General features: G+C 38.6%; 1 protein-coding gene across 1 annotated transcript; it reads left to right on the top strand.

Annotated features, from left to right (window-relative positions):
* Positions 1–5458: 5458 nt before the first annotated feature.
* sbk3 (SH3 domain binding kinase family, member 3) lies at positions 5459–21350 on the top strand. Its single transcript, XM_057833316.1, has 4 exons — positions 5459–6064; positions 15659–15806; positions 16249–16451; positions 19105–21350. Exons 1-4 carry the CDS (start codon positions 6059–6061, stop codon positions 19843–19845), a joined length of 1098 nt encoding a protein of 365 aa, XP_057689299.1. The 5' UTR covers positions 5459–6058; the 3' UTR covers positions 19846–21350.
* The last annotated feature ends 251 nt before the right edge of the window (positions 21351–21601 follow it).

Genomic DNA, 21601 nt, shown 5'->3' with positions numbered 1-21601 from the left:
GAGGCCCAGGATGATTCGATAGCAGCCTTAAGCTCATCCACAGTGTTGGATCTGGTGAATCTTCATCTCCATAAAGCTTTTCACAAGATGGAAGCATGAAGTGCTCCAAAATCTCCTGATAGCTAGCTGCATTGACCCTGCCCTTGATAAAACACAGTAGACTAACACCAGCAGCTGACATGGCACCCCAGACCATCACTGACTGTGGGTACTTGACACTGGACTTCAGGCATTTTGGCATTTCCTTCTCCCCAGTCTTCTTCCAAACTCTGGCACCTTGATTTCCGAATGACATGCAAAATTTGAGCAAAAGTCCAGTGCTGCTTCTCTGTAGCCCAGATCAGGCGCTTCTGCTGCTGTTTCAGGTTCAAAAGTGGCTTGACCTGGCGAATGCGGCACTTGTAGCCTATTTCCAGCACACGCCTGTCCACGGTGGCTCTGGATGTTTCTACTCCGGACTCAGTCCACTATTTCTGCAGGTCCCCCAAGGTCTGGAATCGGCCCTTCTCCACATTCTTTCTCAGGGTGCGGTCACCTCTTCTGGTTGTGCAGCGTTTCCTGCCACACTTTTTCCTTCCCTCAGACTTCGCACTGAGGTGCCTTGACACAGCACACTAGGAACAGCCTATTCGCTCTGAAATTTCTTTCTGTGTCTAAGCCTGTTGCTTGAGGGTGTCAATGATGGCCTTCTGGACAGCAGTCAGGTCAGCAGTCTTGCCAATGATTGCGGTTTTGAGTAATGAACCAGGCTGGGAGTTTTTAAAAGCCTCAGGAATCTTTTGCAGGGGTTTTGAGTTAATTTGTTGATTCAGATGATTATGTTAGTAGCTTCTTCAGAGTACATTTTCATGATATGCTAATTTTTTGAGATAGGGATTTTTGTTTTTTCTTGACTTTTTTGCCAAAATCATCGATATTAAAACAATAAAAGGCTTGAGCAACTTCAGTTGTGTGTAATGAATCTAAAAAATATGAAGGTCTAATGTTTATCCGTACATTACAGAAAATAATGAACTTTATCACAATATGCTAATTTTTTGAGAAGGACTAGTATTTACGTAAAATAAAGTCTAACTGCCAGATTTTTTGCTTTTAACCAAGATTCGAGACTGTTTTACGTTCATATCTATAAAGAATTCAGAGATTTAAGCATTTATTCAAAAGAATTTTCAACGGAAAAAGCTCCTTATTGTGATAAGGCAGCGCCACATTGGCTAAAAGACTAGCATCACATTCATCATATTTACGTAAAATAAATGCGAACTGCCCGTTTTTTTTTTTCTTTCAACCAAGAATCGAGACTGTTTTACGTCCATATCTACAGTGCCTTGCAAAAGTATTCGGCCCCCTTGAATCTTGTAACCTTTCGCCACATTTCAGGCTTCAAACATAAAGATATGAAATTTAATTTTTTGGTCAAGAATCAACAACAAGTGGGACACAATCGTGAAGTGGAACAACATTTATTGGATAATTTAAACTTTTTTAACAAATAAACTGAAAAGTGGGGCGTGCAATATTATTCGGCCCCTTTACTTTCAGTGCAGCAAACTCACTCCAGAAGTTCAGTGAGGATCTCTGAATGATCCAATGTTGTCCTAAATGACCGATGATGATAAATAGAATCCACCTGTGTGTAATCAAGTCTCCGTATAAATGCACCTGCTCTGTGATAGTCTCAGGGTTCTGTTTAAAGTGCAGAGAGCATTATGAAAACCAAGGAACACACCAGGCAGGTCCGAGATACTGTTGTGGAGAAGTTTAAAGCCGGATTTGGATACAAAAAGATTTCCCAAGCTTTAAACGTCTCAAGGAGCACTGTGCAAGCCATCATATTGAAATGGAAGGAGCATCAGACAACTGCAAATCTACCAAGACCCGGCCGTCCTTCCAAACTTTCTTCTCAAACAAGGAGAAAACTGATCAGAGATGCAGCCAAGAGGCCCATGATCACTCTGGATGAACTGCAGAGATCTACAGCTGAGGTGGGAGAGTCTGTCCATAGGACAACAATCAGTCATACACTGCACAAATTTGGCCTTTATGGAAGAGTGGCAAGAAAAAAGCCATTTCTCAAAGATATCCATAAAAAATCTCGTTTAAAGTTTGCCACAAGCCACCTGGGAGACACACCAAACATGTGGAAGAAGGTGCTCTGGTCAGATGAAACCAAAATTGAACTTTTTGGCCACAATGCAAAACGATATGTTTGGCGTAAAAGCAACACAGCTCATCACCCTGAACACACCATCCCCACTGTCAAACATGGTGGTGGCAGCATCATGGTTTGGGCCTGCTTTTCTTCAGCAGGGACAGGGAAGATGGTTAAAATTGACGGGAAGATGGATGCAGCCAAATACAGGAACATTCTGGAAGAAAACCTGTTGGTATCTGCACAAGACCTGAGACTGGGACGGAGATTTATCTTCCAACAGGACAATGATCCAAAACATAAAGCCAAATCTACAATGGAATGGTTCAAAAATAAACGTATCCAGGTGTTAGAATGGCCAAGTCAAAGTCCTGACCTGAATCCAATCGAGAATCTGTGGAAAGAGCTTAAGACTGCTGTTCACAAACACTCTCCATCCAACCTCACTGAGCTCGAGCTGTTTTGCAAGGAAGAATGGGCAAGAATGTCAGTCTCTCGATGTGCAAAACTGATAGAAACATACCCCAAGCGACTTGCAGCTGTAATTGGAGCAAAAGGTGGCGCTACAAAGTATTAACACAAGGGGGCCGAATAATATTGCACGCCCCACTTTTCAGTTTTTTTATTTGTTAAAAAAGTTTAAATTATCCAATAAATTTTGTTCCACTTCACGATTGTGTCCCACTTGTTGTTGATTCTTGACAAAAAATTTAAATTTTATATCTTTATGTTTGAAGCCTGAAATGTGGCGAAAGGTTGCAAGGTTCAAGGGGGCCGAATACTTTTGCAAGGCACTGCATAAAGAATTCAGGGATTTGAGCATTTATTCACAAGAATTTTCATCGTAAAAAGCTCTTTGTTGTGATAAGATGGCACCACATTGGCTAAATGACTAGCATCACATTCGACATATTTACGTAAAATAAAGGCTATCTGCCCGTTTTTTTTTTTTTTTTTTTTGCTTTTAACCAAGAGTCGAGACTGTTTTATGTCCATACCTATAAAGAATTCAGGGATTTAAGCAATTATTCACAAGAATTTTCAACCGAAAAAGCTCTATATTGTGATAAGGCAATGCCACATTGGCCAAAAGACTAGCATCACATTCAACATATTTACGTAAAACAAATGCTAACTGCCCTTTTTTTTTGTTCTTCTTACAGCCAAGAATCGAGACTGTTTTAGGTCCATATCTATTAAAAATTCAGGGATTTGAGCATTTATTCACAAGAATTTTCATCGTAAAAAGCTCTTTGTTGTGATAAGACGGCACCACATTGGTTAAAAGACTAGCATCACATTCGACATATTTACGTAAAATAAGGGCTAACTGCCCGTTTTTTTTTTTTACTTTTAACCAAGAGTCGAGACTGTTTTACGTCCATATCTATAAAGAATTCAGGCATTTAAGCAATTATTCACAAGAATTTTCAACCGAAAAAGCTCTATATTGTGATAAGGCAGTGCCACATTGGCCAAAAGACTAGCATCACATTCAACATATTTACGTAAAACAAATGCTAACTGCCCTTTTTTTTGCTGTTCTTACAACCAAGAATCGAGACTGTTTTAGGTCCATATATTTAAAAATTCAGGGATTTGAGCATTTATTCAAAAGAATTTTCATCGTAAAAAGCTCTTTGTTGTGATAAGACGGCACCACATTGGTTAAAAGACTAGCATCACATTCGACATATTTACGTAAAATAAGGGCTAACTGCCCGTTTTTTTTTTTTACTTTTAACCAAGAGTCGAGACTGTTTTACGTCCATATCTATAAAGAATTCAGGGATTTAAGCAATTATTCACAAGAATTTTCAATGGAAAAAGCTCTTTATTGTGATAAGGCAGCGGCACATTGGCTAAAAGACTAGCATCACATTCAACATATTTACGTAAAATAAATGCTAACTGCCCGTTTTTTTTGTGTTTTTTTTTGCTTTCAACCAAGAATCGAAACCGTTTCACGTCTATATCTATAAAGAATTCAGGGATTATAGCATTTATTCACAAGAATTTTCATCGTAAAAAGCTCTTTGTTGTGATAAGACGGCACCACCGTGGCTAAAAGACTAGCATCACATTCGACATATTTACGTAAAATAAGGGCTAACTGCCCATTTTTTGGCATTTAACCAAGAGTCGAGACTGTTTTGCGTCCATATCTATAAAGAATTCAGGCATTTTGTCAGGTAACGCGGGCAGGCAGGTGGACCCAAATGCAGGGGAAGGGAGGCGAGGCAGATGAATGGTGCAAAAATGATTTGATTAAAGCCAAAAAAAACAAAAAAAAACAAAGGCTGTGGTGATCCAAAGAAAGCACAGGGGCAAACAAAAATGTCACTAACAAAAGACTGGTTTTCAAAAAAACTTACTTGGAACACGAGGGGCTTGGATAGATGAGAAAAATGCTGACCAGAATGTGGACATGAACATTGACAATGTCGCGACAAGGAGTGAAAAGAAACTGGGAGCTTATATACACACACAGATAAGGGGTAATGAGACATCGAGGAACAGGTGGGTGGCACAGGAGGATGCAAGTTGGAGGATACACTAGTAGCAGGCACAACAGGTGAAATCAATGGGCAATCACAGAGACACACGAGGAGGTAACCAACTCAAAGATTTAAGCATTTATTCACAAGAATTTTCAACATAAAAAGCTCTTTGTCTGTGTTTCCACTCGGTCAGCTTTGACGTAGATATGCCCCTACGAATCGGCCCCGCGCACCATGTCCCGTCAATATATTATGAAGTCTATGGTACAATACTGGCCAATACCACACAACCCAAAAAATGGTATTGTAACAACACTTGAATTGGAAGCTTCTGAAGTGAGAGTAAATGAAATGTTTTCTCTAAATAAAATCCACACATTGCATCTAGAGTGCATCATATCTCATTTGGACGGATTTGGACGGACCCGAACCTTTTGCTGGAACAGTTCACATTTATTTTCTAATTCTGGCCAAAATGTTTTGCCAAGTTATCAAAAGTCTCAAGACAGGATTATATCCCACCACAGTGTGCCATTTCACTGTGTAACTTTCACTTATTTTGTAGAGATGAATCCCTTCGTATACTTTTACTAGTTATTATGTAACACGTATCATGTGTATTATACATTAACTCACGCCCCGTTATGGAGAAATGTTGTGTACGTCAATGGAGAGAAGGATGAAAGCTGAGATGAGAAATATGGATGTGACTGAAGTTGGTTTTGGAAGTCTTCAAACAGTTGAATGCATTAATGTGGGCGAGGGGGAGACACATTATTACTGCCCATGCATTGATAGACATGGAATGAAGAGTAACATAAGAGGAGAGTGATCTTACACAATAAATCCAGCAAAGGCATACTTAACTGTACCCTGTAATCCCAGTAAGAGTCCAGGGATCAAGGGTACAGCTTGTTGGCCTATTGCGATCATTCTCGCATACATGTTGATTAAACCAGGAATCCTACACGACGGAGGGAATTCACTGACTCAGACTGGAAGCGAGAGGTGAGGAAAAAAAGTGGACATGGAAAGAGGGAGGGAGTGACAAGGGAATGAAGGGTTAAGGTGAATGACAGATTGGAAACAGGGTGGCACTATGAGTGAGAGAGGTTTGAAATACCTCGCCACCCATTCGGGCCCACTCCCCAGAAGCTCAGCAGCCGAACCGCAGACAGATTTGGCCGCAGTAGGAAAAGAGAAGGGGGTGTTAGTGTCAGTGCGTGTCCCCGGAGAGAGGCGGTCATTGTCTACTTTGCCAGTACACGGATCAGCCGCAGGTCCAGTTGAATCATCCGGCACAGGACAAACACGTACAGTACAGCACAGCTCCTGCATCCGAGTGCAAGTAGGTGCAGCGAGAGCAGGATTCAGGAGACGATCAACTTGAACAGCTCAGACAAACATGACAGTGAGTACTGGACTCAACCCAATTTGAATAATTGTTTGGTGAATGCCTGTTTGAATGCTTACGCCACAACATTGCGTTTAGAGTTTTGGTCTATGTGGAGCACCAAAAGAAAGCTATGAGTCATGCTATTAAATTAATATCATCTTGCAATACTGCAATAAAAATTTAGGACTCCTCAGTGATTTAGATGAATAGAATTGGACTATAATGCCTTGTAAAAACTGTATTTAATTAACCTATGAAACTATTGCAAACACTGCTGTTTGGTATTTAATTTGAAAATATCTATGAATTATTGTACAGTATAAATATATATCTTGTTTCCTTGTATTTTCCTTGTATAGCATGTCAAGAATATATGCTGGAATATGTAAATTAAAAGAAATGTATGTTCCCAGAAGATTGGAATATTACAAGATACGTTAAATTTTCAAAAATGAATACGGTTCAAGAAATATTTCAAAGCAATTTTTTTAAAGTATAATATTTTAAATGTGAGAATAGTATATTAAATCATTCACTGCCAAGTCAGGTATATGTTTGTAGGATTGACAGAGTAGTTATTGTAGTAGTTAGTAAAAGAAGAAAACTCAATGTATTCTCTTGATTAAAAACTTCACGTCCAATCCATTTTGGATTGAAAAAAAAAAAAAGTACAAAAATTTAAAAATAAATGCATAAATAAATCATATTTACAGTTTTTTCCCCTTTTGCTTTTTATTAAAAAACATTTTAAAAATAAAAAATATACATAAAAAAGTGAATTTTTACTGTTTTTTTTTAATTTAGCAAATTTTAAATATTTTAAAAATTTATTTTGAAAATTAATGTATCAAAAAGAGTATGTTTACTGGTTCCCCCTTTTTTTTTTTTAATAAAAAAGATTTAATATATATATATATATGAACTGTTGTTTTTCTTTCATTTTATTCAGAAATAAAAAAATTAAATTAAAAAAGAAAAATGACAATATAGATTTTTTTCCTTTTTTTAATTCAAAATTGTTTTTAATTAAATTTGGGGGAAAGGGATGAAAAAAGATCATAGATGTTTTTTTCCACATTTTTTAGATTTAAAAATGTCAAATAAAAATAAAAACTTTTAAGAAATTGGAAAATTAAATAAATAAGAATATATTTTCTTTGAACACTTTAGCTGTCATTGATGGCGCTAGACATCCAATTCATTTCTAATTGGAAAGAAATATGTACAAAAAGTTAAAAATAAATAAATAATTACTGTTTTTTCCCTCTTGCTTTTTATAAAAATAATAAAAAGGAAAAAAAAAAAAGAAAGAAAGATTAAAAAACAGATAAAAAAAGTGAATTTTTTTATTTTGCAAATTTTAAATATTTGGTAATTTATTTTGAAAATAAACACATAAAAAAAGAGTATATATACAGGTTCCCTTTTTTTTTTTTTTTTAAATAAAAAACATTAAAAATAATATTTTTAAGAACTGTTTTTGTTTCATTTTATTTAGAAAAAATACATTTTTTTTCAATTAAAAAAGATAAACATGACAATATAGACAATTCGTCCATTTTTTTTTAAAAAAAATTAAAATTGTTTTTAATTAAACTGGGGTGATGGGATAAAAAATAGATCATAGTTGGGGTTTTTCACATTTTTTAGATTAAAAATGTAAAGTAATAGTAAAAACTTTAAGAAATTGAAATTTAAATAAATAAGAAAATATTTTCTTTGAACACTTTGGTTATCATTGATGGTGCGAGACATCCAATTAATTTTGACTGGGACCCTCCCAGTCAAATTGAATTCACTGTCAATGGCAGCCAGTCAGTTAAGTGAGTTCCCTTTAAAGGTTAAATAAAAAAATAAAAAATTAAAAAAAAAATCAGTCGAAATCATGAAGTAGCAGACAATGAGTTGATACACCTTTCTCGACTTCTTATCCTCATAATGACCGAGGTGAGCAGACCCCTAATCCTTCTAATTCAAGGACTGGTCGCCAGCCAATCGTAGACACTGAAAAGCTGTCAAGGAAATTACCAGTTCATATTTTTTCCATGTTCCTATTAATCGGCATCATTTTACACCTCCTGGGTAACGTAATATTACAAACAGCGAGGTCATTCGTATTAGCGTGGCTCCCCGGACGTGACTGTCTTCAAATTTTCGAGACATTTGAATCCCCGGCGCTTAATCCGTGTGCACAACATCAAGACAGCACCCATCTTCAAAGAGGTCAAATGCTCTGTTTAAAATAGAGCTGTCTTCTTCATACGGGTGCAGAGTGTCATTCATCCTACTGGGTGACACTTTGGATGCACCTCTTATTCTACGAAGTACGAACAGAGATTTTATGTAAACTGCCCTAAAGACGTGACAGGGTGAACTTTTTCCCTTGTGTACATGCACATTTGATAAGGAGTGTTGAATTGTAAATGTTCGCACCTAGCATAAATTGGCGAGGGTCTATGTGATGAGGGATTTACTTCAAAGCGTCCCATTCAAGCTGTGAGTCGAGGAGACAAAGCGTTGACCATTAAGAGCTGAGTGACAGCTCCAGATGCCGCCATCGTCCTGATAAGACACCGGGTTTAGGACGAAGGAGAGGCTACATCTCAACACTTTCTTCCTAAATGCATGCTGGGATAGCTGAGAAAAAGGTATCAGAGTATTTTCCCCCCCGCAGGCCGCAACATAGTGTTTGCTTCAAAAAGCTGTTATGACAGTAGAACTATAAATCTTTTTATCCAGTTGTTTGTCTTCACACTTTGCCTGTTCTTCCGTGTGTTCAATGGTGAAAACCATCAACGTTACATTAACTCATTTTTAAATACAGCATTTAAACCTGTTACTAACAGCATGTCTACGCTGTGAGATTAGCAAATCTCGAACTTCTGACACGTACCATATCCCAAAACACTTTCGCTCTCCTAAAAGTACCAGCATCAAGACCAACATGAAAATACTTGTGAGAATAAAAAAAATACATACAGTGGGGCAAATAAGTATTTAGTCAACCACTATTTGTGCAAGTTCTCCCACTTGAAAATATTAGAGAGGCCTGTAATTGTCAACATGGGTAAACCTCAACCATGAGAGACAGAATGGAAAAAAAAAAAATCAGAAAATCACAGTTTGATTTTTAAAGAATTTATTTGCAAATCATGGTGGAAAATAAGTATTTGGTCAATATCAAAAGTTCATCTCAGCACTTTGTTATGTACACTTTGTTGGCAATAACGGAGGACAAACGTTTTCTGTAACTCTTCACACGCTTTTCACACACTGTTGCTGGTATTTTGGCCATTCCTCCATGCAGATCTCCTCTAGAGCAGTGATATTTTGGGGCTGTCGTTGGGCAACACGGACTTTCAACTCCCTCCACAAATTTTCTATGGGTTGAGATCTGGAGACTGGCTAGTCCACACAAGGACCTTGACATGCTTCTTACTAAGCCACTCCTTTGTTACCCTGGCTGTGTGTTTGGGATCATTGTCATGCTGAAAGACCCAGCCACGTCTCATCTTCAATGCCCTTGCTGATGGAAGGAGATTTTCACTCAAAATCTCTCGATACATGGCGCCATTCATTCTTTCCTTTAGACAGATCAGTCGTCCTGGTCCCTTTGCAGAAAAACAGTCCCAAAGCATGATGGTTCCACCCCATGCTTCACAGTGGGCATGGTGTTCTTCGGATGCAATTCAATATTCTTTCTCCTCCAAACACGAGAACCTGTGTTTCTACCAAAAAGTTCCATTTTGGTTTCATCTGACCATAACACATTCTCCCAGTCCTCTTCTGGATCATCCAAATGCTCTCTAGCGAACCGCAGACGGGCCTGGAAATGTACTTTCTTAAGCAGGGGGACACGTCTGGCAGTGCAGGATTTGAGTCCCTGGCAGCGCATTGTGTGGTTCTGGGATTTTTGCTCACCGTTCTTATTATCATTTTGACGCCATGGGGTGAGATCTTGCATGGAGCCCCAGATCGAGGGAGATTATCAGTGGTCTTGTATGTCTTCCATTTTCTAATAATTGCTCCCACAGTTGATTTCTTTACACCAAGCGTTTTACCTATTGCAGATTCAGTATTGCCAGCCTGGAGCAGGTCTACAATTTTGTCTCTAGTGTCCTTCGACAGCTCTTTGGTCTTGGCCATAGTGGAGTTTGGAGTGTGACTGACTGAGTTTGTGGACAGGTGTCTTTTATACCAATAATGAGTTAAAACAGGTGCCATTAATACAGGTAACGAGTGGAGCCTCGATAGACCTCGTTAGAAGAAGTTAGACCTCTTTGACAGCCAGAAATATTGCTTGTTTGTAGGTGACCAAATACTTAATTTCCACTCTAATTTGGACTTAAGTTCTTTAAAAATCAATTAATGTGATTTTCAGTTTTTTTTCCCTCCACATTTTGTCTCTCATGGTTGAGCTTTACCCATGTTGACAATTAAAGGCCTCTCTAATCTTTTGAAGTAGGAGAACTTGCACCATTGATGCTTGACTAAATACTTATTTGCCCCACTGTATTTGACTTAAACACTACTAGGTATTGTCAGGAGTGCGGGCAGGCAGGTGGTGTGTGGATCCAAGTGCAGGGAAAGGGAAGTGAGGCAAAAAGGCGGTGCAAAAGTAACTTAATTAAAGCCGAAAGAAAAACTAAGTACAAACCAAAAATGAGGTGATCCCAAAAAACACAGTAGCAAACAAAACTCAGGTTACTAATAAAAGGCTGGGTATCAAAAACTTACTGAGGGCAGCACGAGGGCTTGGAGAAAACCGACGAGAACAGATCCGGACGTGCATATGGACATTGATAATGATGCGACAAGGAGTGAAAAGAAACTGGGAGCTTATATACACACACAGACAAGGGATAACGAGACAACGAGGAACAGGTGGGTGACACAGAAGGATGCAGGTTGGAGGATACACTAGGAGTAGGCACAACAGGTGAAATCAATGGGCAATCACAAGAACACACTAGGAGGAAACCAACACAAAACATTTATATTCAAATACTTCTTAAAAGTTATACCGATATTGATAAATGTACTAAATATATCTTAAAAGTTAGGTCATTCACTGCCATTTACAGCAATGGTCATCAATTCCATTTAAACTGAGAGCTGGTATTGGACGATCACGTTTCAGTGAAATTTTCAATTCTAGTGACAGTAGAATAGTAGAAGTATAAAAAGAGCCACATAACTGGACGTCTATTATGGTCAATGGCACCGAAAGAGTTAAGTACCCTTAGATGTACACAAATAATTCAATTTACCTGGAGACACTGAAATCTTGCCTGGTACACCAGACTCACCGGTGTTCCAGCTATTGAGTCTGGCCACCATTCCGCGGATACAATTTCCAGGGCGGAGCAAGCCACAGCAAACAGACAGCGGAGTGGACCAATCAGTGACGGGCAGACGTGACGTTAGTAAAACGACGAGGGCAGGACGAGGGACTTGCGCGCGGATGTAAACATACGAGGAGAGCAGAGTTTATTCAACATGGCTAGCGCGAGACAGACTGCTGTCAATGACTCGTGTCGATGTGTTTTTGGTCATTTAAAACTGATTTTACCGTGGATTGGAACATATTCTCGGCTCTCCTGTTTACCATCTGTGTTGTTGTGGAGACGATTTCCGACGCGCAAGAGTGACGTTGCTCGTTAAGAACACGTCACGCAAATAAACGAATCTGATTTGTCGAATGATTTTGTACCTGCTCGAGAGGCCGTTAATGGGCTGGTTCCCAGACTTTTCTCTCAGTGTTTGAAAAATACAGGGAGAACAGTCTGGCCGTGCCAGGCAAACTGAAATCTACTTAAATACTCTGTGAAAAGTAACCTAAAAACTGTTTTATGTGCTCAAATACTTCCTATAAGTTACCAAAATACTCTTAAATCTACTTAAATACTCAAACAAGTCAGATAAAATAAACTGAAAATTATCTAGGTACCATATGTACTCAAATACAGACCAAAAGTGAGCTAAATACTCCTAAATCTTCTAAAATGCCCTGTAAATACAGTAAATACTCATAAATGTACTCAAATGCTCAATTCAAATTACAGATAACACTTAATGATAAATCTATTTAAATACTCCATTAAAACAACATGAATACTTTTTAATCTACTAAAACAGTCAACAAAAGTAATCTAAATACTACTAAATCTGATTCAATAGAAAAGTTTCCTGAGTGAAACATGGGCGGCGCCATCTCGGAAAATTTCTGCTCCGAACTTTCAGTTTAGACAAAACATCATGAGTTGTGGTTGAAGTTAGCAGTGTGTTGATGAAGTCAAAATCGAATCGAAGGAACCCACCGATTCTCCAAAAATGGATTTAGCATCACGTAAACAAGGGTCCAGGATTATCTGTCCTTTGCATGCTATGAGGCGCTGAAAATTACGACAACATTTTCTCACATTTAGCGCCACACAGTGTTAAAAATGTGGTGTGAAATTTTTACAGTCACTTTTTTCTGCACATTTACAACATTGTTTAGCAACTTAAATATTTATTTTTAAATAATAAGTATTGGATTTGAATGTGTAAAGCCAGAACTAAATATTTATTCAAATCGTAAATGTTAAATGTATTTCCGAAATGTAAATCTGATATGTACATCCTAAATATGTATCTGAAATATATATTCAAAATATTTATTTTGAATTTGAATTTTATATTTATATCCTGAATCTTAAATCTAAATACTAAAATTAAATGTTATATCTGGAAACGGTTGCTACTATATATTTAGCGTAATATGCAAATTCACATGACGGGAGACCAGAAGTTACAAAATAAAAGCTGGAGCAGCTCAGACTTTGTTTACGTTGGTTGAAAATGAATAAAACCTACGCAACGTTGGCAGTCGGCTCTTGGACATGAATCATTGAGATAACAACAATATCTAGGTAAAATACACATTTAGGAAAAGCCATTTAAGGAGTATTTTGTATTTTTAGTGTCACTTTTAAGCACCAGCCCGGTAAAGTTACTAAGAATAGCCACGAGGGGTCTCTGTTGGACTGGACTGTAGAGCAAGGTTGACTTTTCTAACTTCAACTGCAAAAATCCCGCGTTTCTCACAGTCGGCGAAGGTGGGCTGTAAGAAAATATGGCAGGCGAGTCAAATTTAGCGAAGGCTATCGACAAAGCTATTCTGACTGCAATACAAAGGTTTCCCAGTGAGAAACGCGGGATTTTTGCAACTGAAGTTAGAAAAGTCAACCTTGCTCTCCAGTCCGGTCCAACAGAGAGCCAACGTGGTTATTCTTAGTAACTTTACCGGGCTCGTGCGGAACAGTGACACTAAAAATACAAAATACTCTTTAAATGGCTTCTCCGAAATGTGTATTTTACCTAGATATTGGTATTATCACAATGATTCATGTCCAAGAGCCGACTGCCACCGTTGAGTAGGTTTTATTCATTTTCAAGCAACGTAAACAAACAGTCTGAGCTGCTCCAGCTTTTATTTTGTTACTTCTGGTCTCCAGTCATGTGAATTTGCATATTATGCTAAATATATAATTGCAACCGTTTCCAGATATAACATTAAAATTTAGTATTTAGATTTATTATTTATATTTAGATTTAAGATTTAGGATATAAATATAAAATTCAGATTCAAATAAATATTTCGAATATAAATTTCAGATAAATATTTAAGATATACATATCAGATTTGCATTTCGGAAATACATTTAACTTTTACATTTACGGTTTAAATAAATATTTAGTTCTGGATTTACACATTCAAGTCCAATACTTATTATTTAAAAATATATATTTAAGTTGCTAAACAATGTTGTAAATCAGTGGCGCCACCAGGGGGTGGCAAGGGGTGGCCACGGCCACCCCTATATATTGGTTGGCCACCCCACTGGCCAACCCGCTTGCCAGTATATCGTTAGATTGTTGTAGCATCAGTTATGCATTTCATCCCAAATGAATGCATTTATTTTGTTTTGTTAAATGTAGGGCTGTCAAATTTATCGCGTTAACGGGCGGTAATGAATTTTTAAAAAATTAATCACGTGAAAATATTTATCGCAATTAACGCATTGGCGGTACGACTCATTCACGCATTGCCGCAGCCTACAATGGCGCCGTTTAACTTATATATAGAGATAAGAGGCAGAGTGGAGTAGATACAAGTATTCATTGGGGCTGTGCTTTTAATTGGCAAAAGCTTTGTCATCTCTCCCACAGCAACTATAAATATTGTGGGAAGTGATGTGGGGAAGAATGACAGGAGTTGATCATTTTCTTAACACCATGCAGTGTACCCAACGCAGAGAAGATATAGCATTTGCAGTCACCACACACAGTCATGGTTGCACCACTTCCCATCATGCATTTGGGCAGAACAGTTAAGTCGCTACAGTATAATTTACTGAAAGCTAACAAATACACTAGATGGCAATAGTTACAATATAGAAACTCACGTTTATCCTTTAAGAATTACAAGTCTTTCTATCTTTCACAGAAATAATGTTAATAATGTTAATGTCATCTTGTGGATTTATTGTTATAATAAACAAGTAAAAGTACTTATGTACAGTATGTTGAATGTATATATCCGTCTTGTGTTATCTTTCCATTCCAACAATAATTTACAGAAAAATATGGCATATTTTAGAGAGGGTTTGAATTATTGATTAATTACGATTAATTAATTTTTAAGCTGTGATTAACTCGATTAAAAATTTTAATCGTTTGACAGCCCTAGTTAAATGTACACCTTATGCCTAATATATACTTAACACAATAAAACAGAATTGTTGTGGAACTCAAAATGTTGACTGGACAGTTTATGGACTATGCACATTAAATCATTAGTAACATGAAATATTACACAATACACCAAAGTATATCAGTAGCCGTGTCCTTAAGTCTTTCTAATAGTTTTCCCCTGACCTTTTTAATATAATGAAAACCTGAAATTATGGCTTTTAGTTTTGGCCACCCCAAGATTTTAAGTGGCCCCATCTGGCCACCCCTATGAAAAATTTCTGGAGGCGCCACTGTTGTAAATGTGCAAAAAAAAGTGAATGTAAAAATTTCACACCACGTTTTTAACACTGTGTGGCACTACATGTGAGAAAATGTTTTCGTAATTTTCAGCATGATCTGCTTTACAAACAGCGCCCCATATTGCGTGGTTGCGCGAACTCCTGGAAGCCTAAATATATGGTTTGAAGTGGAATGTTTTTGTGTTTTTTTGTATGTTGAATGTTTTTCACGATATACTGCACATAAAATGAAATTGAAGTGTGGAAGATCGCTCGAACGATCACTGCCAGCAACATCAATCAAACTGGATTGGGCGTTTATCACCGTCAATGGCAGTGAAACATGATCACTAAATGCCAGCCATGTTATGTCAAAATAAAAGTCATACCAACGGTTAGGAACCTTGTACTGAAATGACCTCCTGTCTCACGCCACTGAATATTTTCTGGCTCTACCCCTAGAGTAAAAGTATTTATACTACTTATCACACTTTGAAGCAACGGATCTTCTTTCTCTTGACAGCCCTAAACCAGTCATCACACAGACCTGATATATGACATGCTCACATCTTCCTCTCTTCTCCACTCACAGGACGTGGCGGCAAATGAGTTGGACGAGCGCTGCTTCCTGTCGGCGCAGGCCATGTCCAGCCTCAAGGTGTCCGACCACTTCCAGGTGCTGAAGTTCTTGGGCGAAGGCTCGTACGGCAAAGTAATGCTGGCCGTGCACAGGAAGAGAGGTCAGCAATTACACTTGGGAGCTCATTACGTCTCAATTGTCATAGCGTGAAATTCACACATCTCCCTATCAATCTGATATAGTCGGTTAGGTAACACGGCTTACTCAATGCAAAATAAAGCCACTAAGTGCATCTCTAATGAGAGCAATCCTGGCTCTGGTTTCACTCGAGATGAAACTTTGTGTGGTGTCATGCAACTGTCGCTGTAATGCGAGGAAGGATGAGTCTTTGGATGGCTTCCATTTTTGCCTTTTACCCACCAGCCGCTATAATGAAGTGCTATTCTTCAGATAGAGTTGCTGTCATGTTCACGTAACATAATCGTCCCTAGAGGGCAAGTTAAATTTGTTCACAGGGTTACTCATGCACAACGCTGAGGCGAGTCTTTTCAGTGTTTTATTCAATTTTTTCGATTTGACATCCTGTTATTGATCCTCTACAGGAACCCCGATGGCCTTGAAGTTCTTCCCTCGTCAGTCAACGACACTCACCTCTTTCCTGAGGGAGTACAACCTCTCGCTTTCCTATTGCACGCATCCTTCACTGACACGCGCGCTGGGAATCTTTTTCTCCACGTCGTCGCACTATGTCTTCGCCCAACAGGCCGGTCTCTACGGCGACCTGTACAGCGTGATTGTGTCAGAGGTCAGTTTGCATCAAAGCGTGATTGAAGGCATGGAAGTGTGGTGTCAGAAAACATTTTGTATTTGAGTAATGACAATAATAAGAATAATTTTTTGACCATAATTAAATACATGGAAAAATGGTAAAGGGAACCACGGATTGAAAGACTTGTAGTACTTAAAAGATAAATGTTATTATGAGGTAAAATACCGTATTGGCCCGAAAATACAGTGGGGCAAATAAGTATTTAGTCAACCACTAATTATGCAAGTTCTCCCTCTTGAAAAGATTAGAGAGGCCTGTAATTGTCAACATGGCTAAACCTCAACCATGAGAGACAGAATGTGGAAAAAACCCAGAAAATCATATTGTTTGATTAAAAAAATTTTTTTTTTCCCAAATCAGAGTGGAAAATAAGTTTTGGTCGCCTATAAACAAGCAAGATTTCTGGCTTTCAAAGAGGTCTAACTTCTTCTAACGAGGCTCCACTCGTTACCTGTTTTAATGGTAGAAGTGGGAATCTTTGGGTACCCAACGATTCGATTACGATTACGATTCAGAGGCTCCGATTCGATTATAAATCGATTATCGATGTCACCCAAACCCCCCCTTTTAATGTTTGGCACATTACTTCCAAAATAGTTAAAAATTAAGCTTGAGAACGATAAACCGATATGACCAGCTATCCGGTTTTACAGGTGAGAGATGCAGCTGTATCGATAGTAAAGTTACCATTCGACAGTAATTAGCCATTAAATATTCAATGAACCGATAGTAAAGATAGAATTCGGCTATCGCGAGCACAAGAATCGGCTTCTAATGCCTAGTTCAATGCATTGCTTAATGGGATAATAATTTAGCTTTTACTTCACATGCTGCACTTGTGTCATTCACCTCACAGCGCACTTAGATTGAGACCGCATCCATGATATAATATGGACAAGCACAACTCACAGTCGTGGTTGCCTCAGAAGAACCGCTACTAGTCGCCGTCATTACCCGATCATCATGGACGTGTCATAACAACGCGAGAGCTAACAAAACCGCTGTAACGCACGCTCCGTAGCATTTTCTTCACAGCCCAAAACGAAACTAGTAGTGGCAACGAAGCAACATGCTAAAACAATGGACAGTTTGAGCACCGTCACCAGCGACGTACAGCGATTGATTTTCAACGCACCCAGGAAAACAAAAGTCGGACTTTGAAGTGAGGAAGGCAGCCAGATCTGTTCGCATGGGACAGAGCTAGTTTGAAGTGTGGAGCGGTACAGAGATCGTGAGTTTTTAACCCTGAAAAATAACCCACTACAATGGTCAAGCACTTCAAATGTAATAATTAATAGATAAGTTAATAAATAAATAAGTTTTAAACATGTTACTGTCCCACCGAATTATTTTAAAACAAGAATAGTAGTATAAGTATAAAAGTTCTTGTCTATATTAAATGCTTTACTGAGTGAGTGCACTCAAATGCGCTCAAGCTGCTCACTTACACACAATGAGTTGCCACAACAACTGCTCAACAAGTTAAACGATGATTGACGCATGTGGCACTTTGAAGCTTAGGGTTCCAGGCATCTGTGGCAAGATCAAACATTAAACGCCGATCAATCATCGTTAACTTTAATAAGCAACTCCAGTCCAAAGACCAGGAAGGAAGGAGGGAGAGTGAGACTACGCGATCGGCACGGGACAGCTCATCTGAATTTTTTTTAATTAATTAATTTTTTTTCAATTTAAACAAAATCCATGATGGACTGAGGGAGCGGAGTTTGATAAACCAAGTAACGAGGGATCACTGTATTCTGATTCTGATTGAGGACTGAGGGACAGCTTCTTTGCTAAAGCCATCTCCACCCTGAACTGCCACATGTAACATCACATCACCCAATGTCCAATATTACTTTACATGCAATATTCTATGTGCAATACTTACTACGTGCAATATTCAATGCCTTCACTATCAAACTGCTGCTACTTTACTTCTATTCACACATATTCTATGTGCAATACTTATTTACGTGCCATATTAACGTGCAATATTCAGTGCCTTCACTGTCAACTGCTGCTACTTCACTTTGATTATTGGCACTGCCTGAAAATAGGACTACCTCATACACATTGTATATTTATTTAGGTTTTATACTTTTATAATTGCAAGTCACTTTTGAGATTTTTACTTGTCCTGCATTGTAAACGGAGATGCTCCACAATTTCATTGTACAACTGTAAAATGACAATTAAGGGCTATTCTGTACTGATATTATGGAACTCTCTGGGGGCCACATGAAGGAATGAAGTGGGCCATCACCCTCAGAGCCTGAGCTACAACACAGCAACCTTTTGTCCATGTCAGCAAAAAGTCATGTTGATAAAGGTGGCAGGCATCTTGTCACTGCCAGTAACAAGCAAAGAACGCGATAAGCATGAGAACTCTCGGCTCTCACGGCCAGACCAGTGTCAGGAAAGCGTGTGATGGGAGGAGAGAGGTTTCCGACAGTGTCACTGTGTTTGCGTGTGCATTGTTAGCACCGTCTGATTGGGTTCAGGACTGGTGTGCTTTGGCACTAATGTTGTGCAGAATGACAAACACAGCATAGCATAATTAAAATAGTTTGTAAAAGGTAATTTGAAATGCTGTGACATATAAAAGACTCTTTCATGTGCACGTTAGGTTGGCCTGGACGAGGAACACGTCCAGAGAGTGATGTCCCAACTGAGCGGCGCCGTGTCCCACCTGCACTCGTTGGGTTTCGTCCACCGCGACATAAAACCCGAGAACATCTTCCTCTGCGACAGCTCGTGCCGTTGGGTCAAACTGGGGGATTTTGGCCTGACCCGGGCCGTCGGCTACACCGTCGGCGCCGTCTGGTACGAGTCGCCCTTTTGCACCCCTGAAGTGGAGCCCGCCAAGGAGGCAGAGAAGGCCAAAGACTGCAGTGACCTGGGAGAGAAGGAGACCATTTGGATCACAGTGGAGCCCAGCATAGACAGTTGGGCCTTAGGCATCCTCACCTACTGCCTGCTGACCGGCTGCTTTCCCTGGGAGGAGAGCACCACCGATGACCCCGGCTACACCAAATACAAATCCTGGTTCGAGCGCGGGGACGCCAAGGAGGAAGCGGACATCTCCACGGTCGAAAAAGAGAACCGGCGGAATAACCCGCCGCCGTCACAGTTCCGAGGCCTCAGCTCGCACGTTATGGCGCTCCTCCGACTGCTGCTCCATCCTGACCCCGAACAGCGGGGGAGCCCTGAGGAGATTCTGAGCTACCTGGGGGGACCCTGGTTGATGGAGACGGAGAAGGAAGAGAGGAGGAGGGATGAAGAGGCCCAGCGGGAGGCCAGGAAACTCGGGGAGGTGGGAGGAGGAGTGGGAGAGGAGCTTGTGAGGGAAGGAAGAGGCGAGAGATAAGATATAGCATATTTTTTAATTAAAAAAGATAAAAATAAAAAATCTAACCAAATACACTATTCAGCATGTGCCGATAACAGTTTTGAAGGTATACTGCAGTTTGAAAAAGTCAAGGTATCATTTACCACAGGAACTCACCATACCAATAATAAGCTATTTTTGGACTCCACGGTCTGCATGCTGCAATATGACAATGCCTTTGAAGTAAATGAGCAGAGCCGCAGATGTAAAATTTCAAACTTGAATTATTAATAGTTAATATTATTAATATTTTTTCTCTGTCGAGTAGAAATCACCAACTTGGTTTCGGCAGGCATCAAGTAGGCCCCAAGTCAGCTCACAATTATGCAAAATTGTGATTTAAGAATTATAACATTGATTAATTTTATATTTGTATGGAAAACATTTTTTACTGTATATTTTGCATATATTGTCTAAAAATAAGCATTTTTAATTGGAATAAAGTTTTTTTTTAACCATAATTTTGTAATATAATACATTTTCGAGCTTTCATTGTGATACCAACCATAATTTTTTAATATAATACATTTTCGAGCTTTCATTGTGATATCATGATAACGCCATTTTTTTTTGCTCAGTGTTGTCATACCGTGAGAAGCTCATATCGGCTCATGTTTATATATTTTTCACAAAAACTTTCAGTATGACCTTCCTACTCTTTAACAAGGGGGTAAAGATGATTTAACTAATTGGCTACCATTGATGGCAATAGACAACTATTTGAATCGTACGCTGTTAGCCCCTCACAGATCAGTTGAATTGGACGTCTATCATCGTCAATGGCAGCCAATGACTTAAAGCAACACTGTAACTTTTCAACAATTATGAAATATTTTCATTTATGGTGATATGTGACCTGACAACTAGTTGAATGACACCTCTTTTATATCTTGAAGGGGTCTTTATCGCTTTCACCGGCACTAATTGACTTTGAGGAGGGTGGCACACAAAAAAAAAACAGCTACAAATGTGCTGACTGCTTTACGGCATACGTCACGCCCCCTTTCTCCATTCATTATAAAGACGGAAGTCGATGCGAACGCTTTCGCGCGAATTCGGCAAAGATGGCAGAGCAACAAAAGAGACAAAAAGTTTTGTCTGAGGAGGGGAAAAAAGGGGAGGCTACCAGGATATTCAGAATAAACATTGGGCCAGCTTTCACGCTGGTGTGACTTGTATCTCAAGGCACCATTATATTGTAGAGTCCACAATATAAGGAAATACGCATGACTGGGCAAAATATCTAATGAGATTCAATACAAGAAATGTACCAACACAAAGATAATAATGCTGATATGTTTATTCAGTTTGATATATTATTTGCAAATTTTAAATATTGAATTGTATTTAATTTCATTGGATTGAGCAGATGTATAAATATTTTGAAAATGCAAATATATTCTGTATTTTTCTTTTGTTTTTTTTTATTATATCTGTAGATATTGTTAAAAAATTCTGCTGTTGTATAGATTCCTGTGTGTAAATATGAGTGTTTTATTAATAATAAAAAAGAGTATTTAAACCTTAACTACAATGCCTATTAAATTGTATGAATTCAAGGGTTTCACATCATGTGGTTTTATATCATATTGAAGAAAATACCAGAGTAGATGGTCACTGTGTATTTTCCAAAGCGACAGGAATTTCAAATAGTTTAATTTTTGTTAGTATGATAAATACTACAATGATGATATAACACACATTATGAAATATTCCTGAAAATTAAACGAAATAT

This window comes from Corythoichthys intestinalis, chromosome 4 (assembly GCF_030265065.1).
Source record: "Corythoichthys intestinalis isolate RoL2023-P3 chromosome 4, ASM3026506v1, whole genome shotgun sequence".
Lineage (NCBI taxonomy): Eukaryota > Metazoa > Chordata > Actinopteri > Syngnathiformes > Syngnathidae > Corythoichthys > Corythoichthys intestinalis.
This window is presented reverse-complemented; position numbering and strand designations above follow the sequence as displayed.

Coding starts and splice junctions, on each gene's coding strand:
- sbk3 (XM_057833316.1), top strand. Junction 15,807..16,248: donor GGCCGTGCACAGGAAGAGAG/GTCAGCAATTAC, acceptor GATCCTCTACAG/GAACCCCGATGGCCTTGAAG. Junction 16,452..19,104: donor ACAGCGTGATTGTGTCAGAG/GTCAGTTTGCAT, acceptor TGTGCACGTTAG/GTTGGCCTGGACGAGGAACA.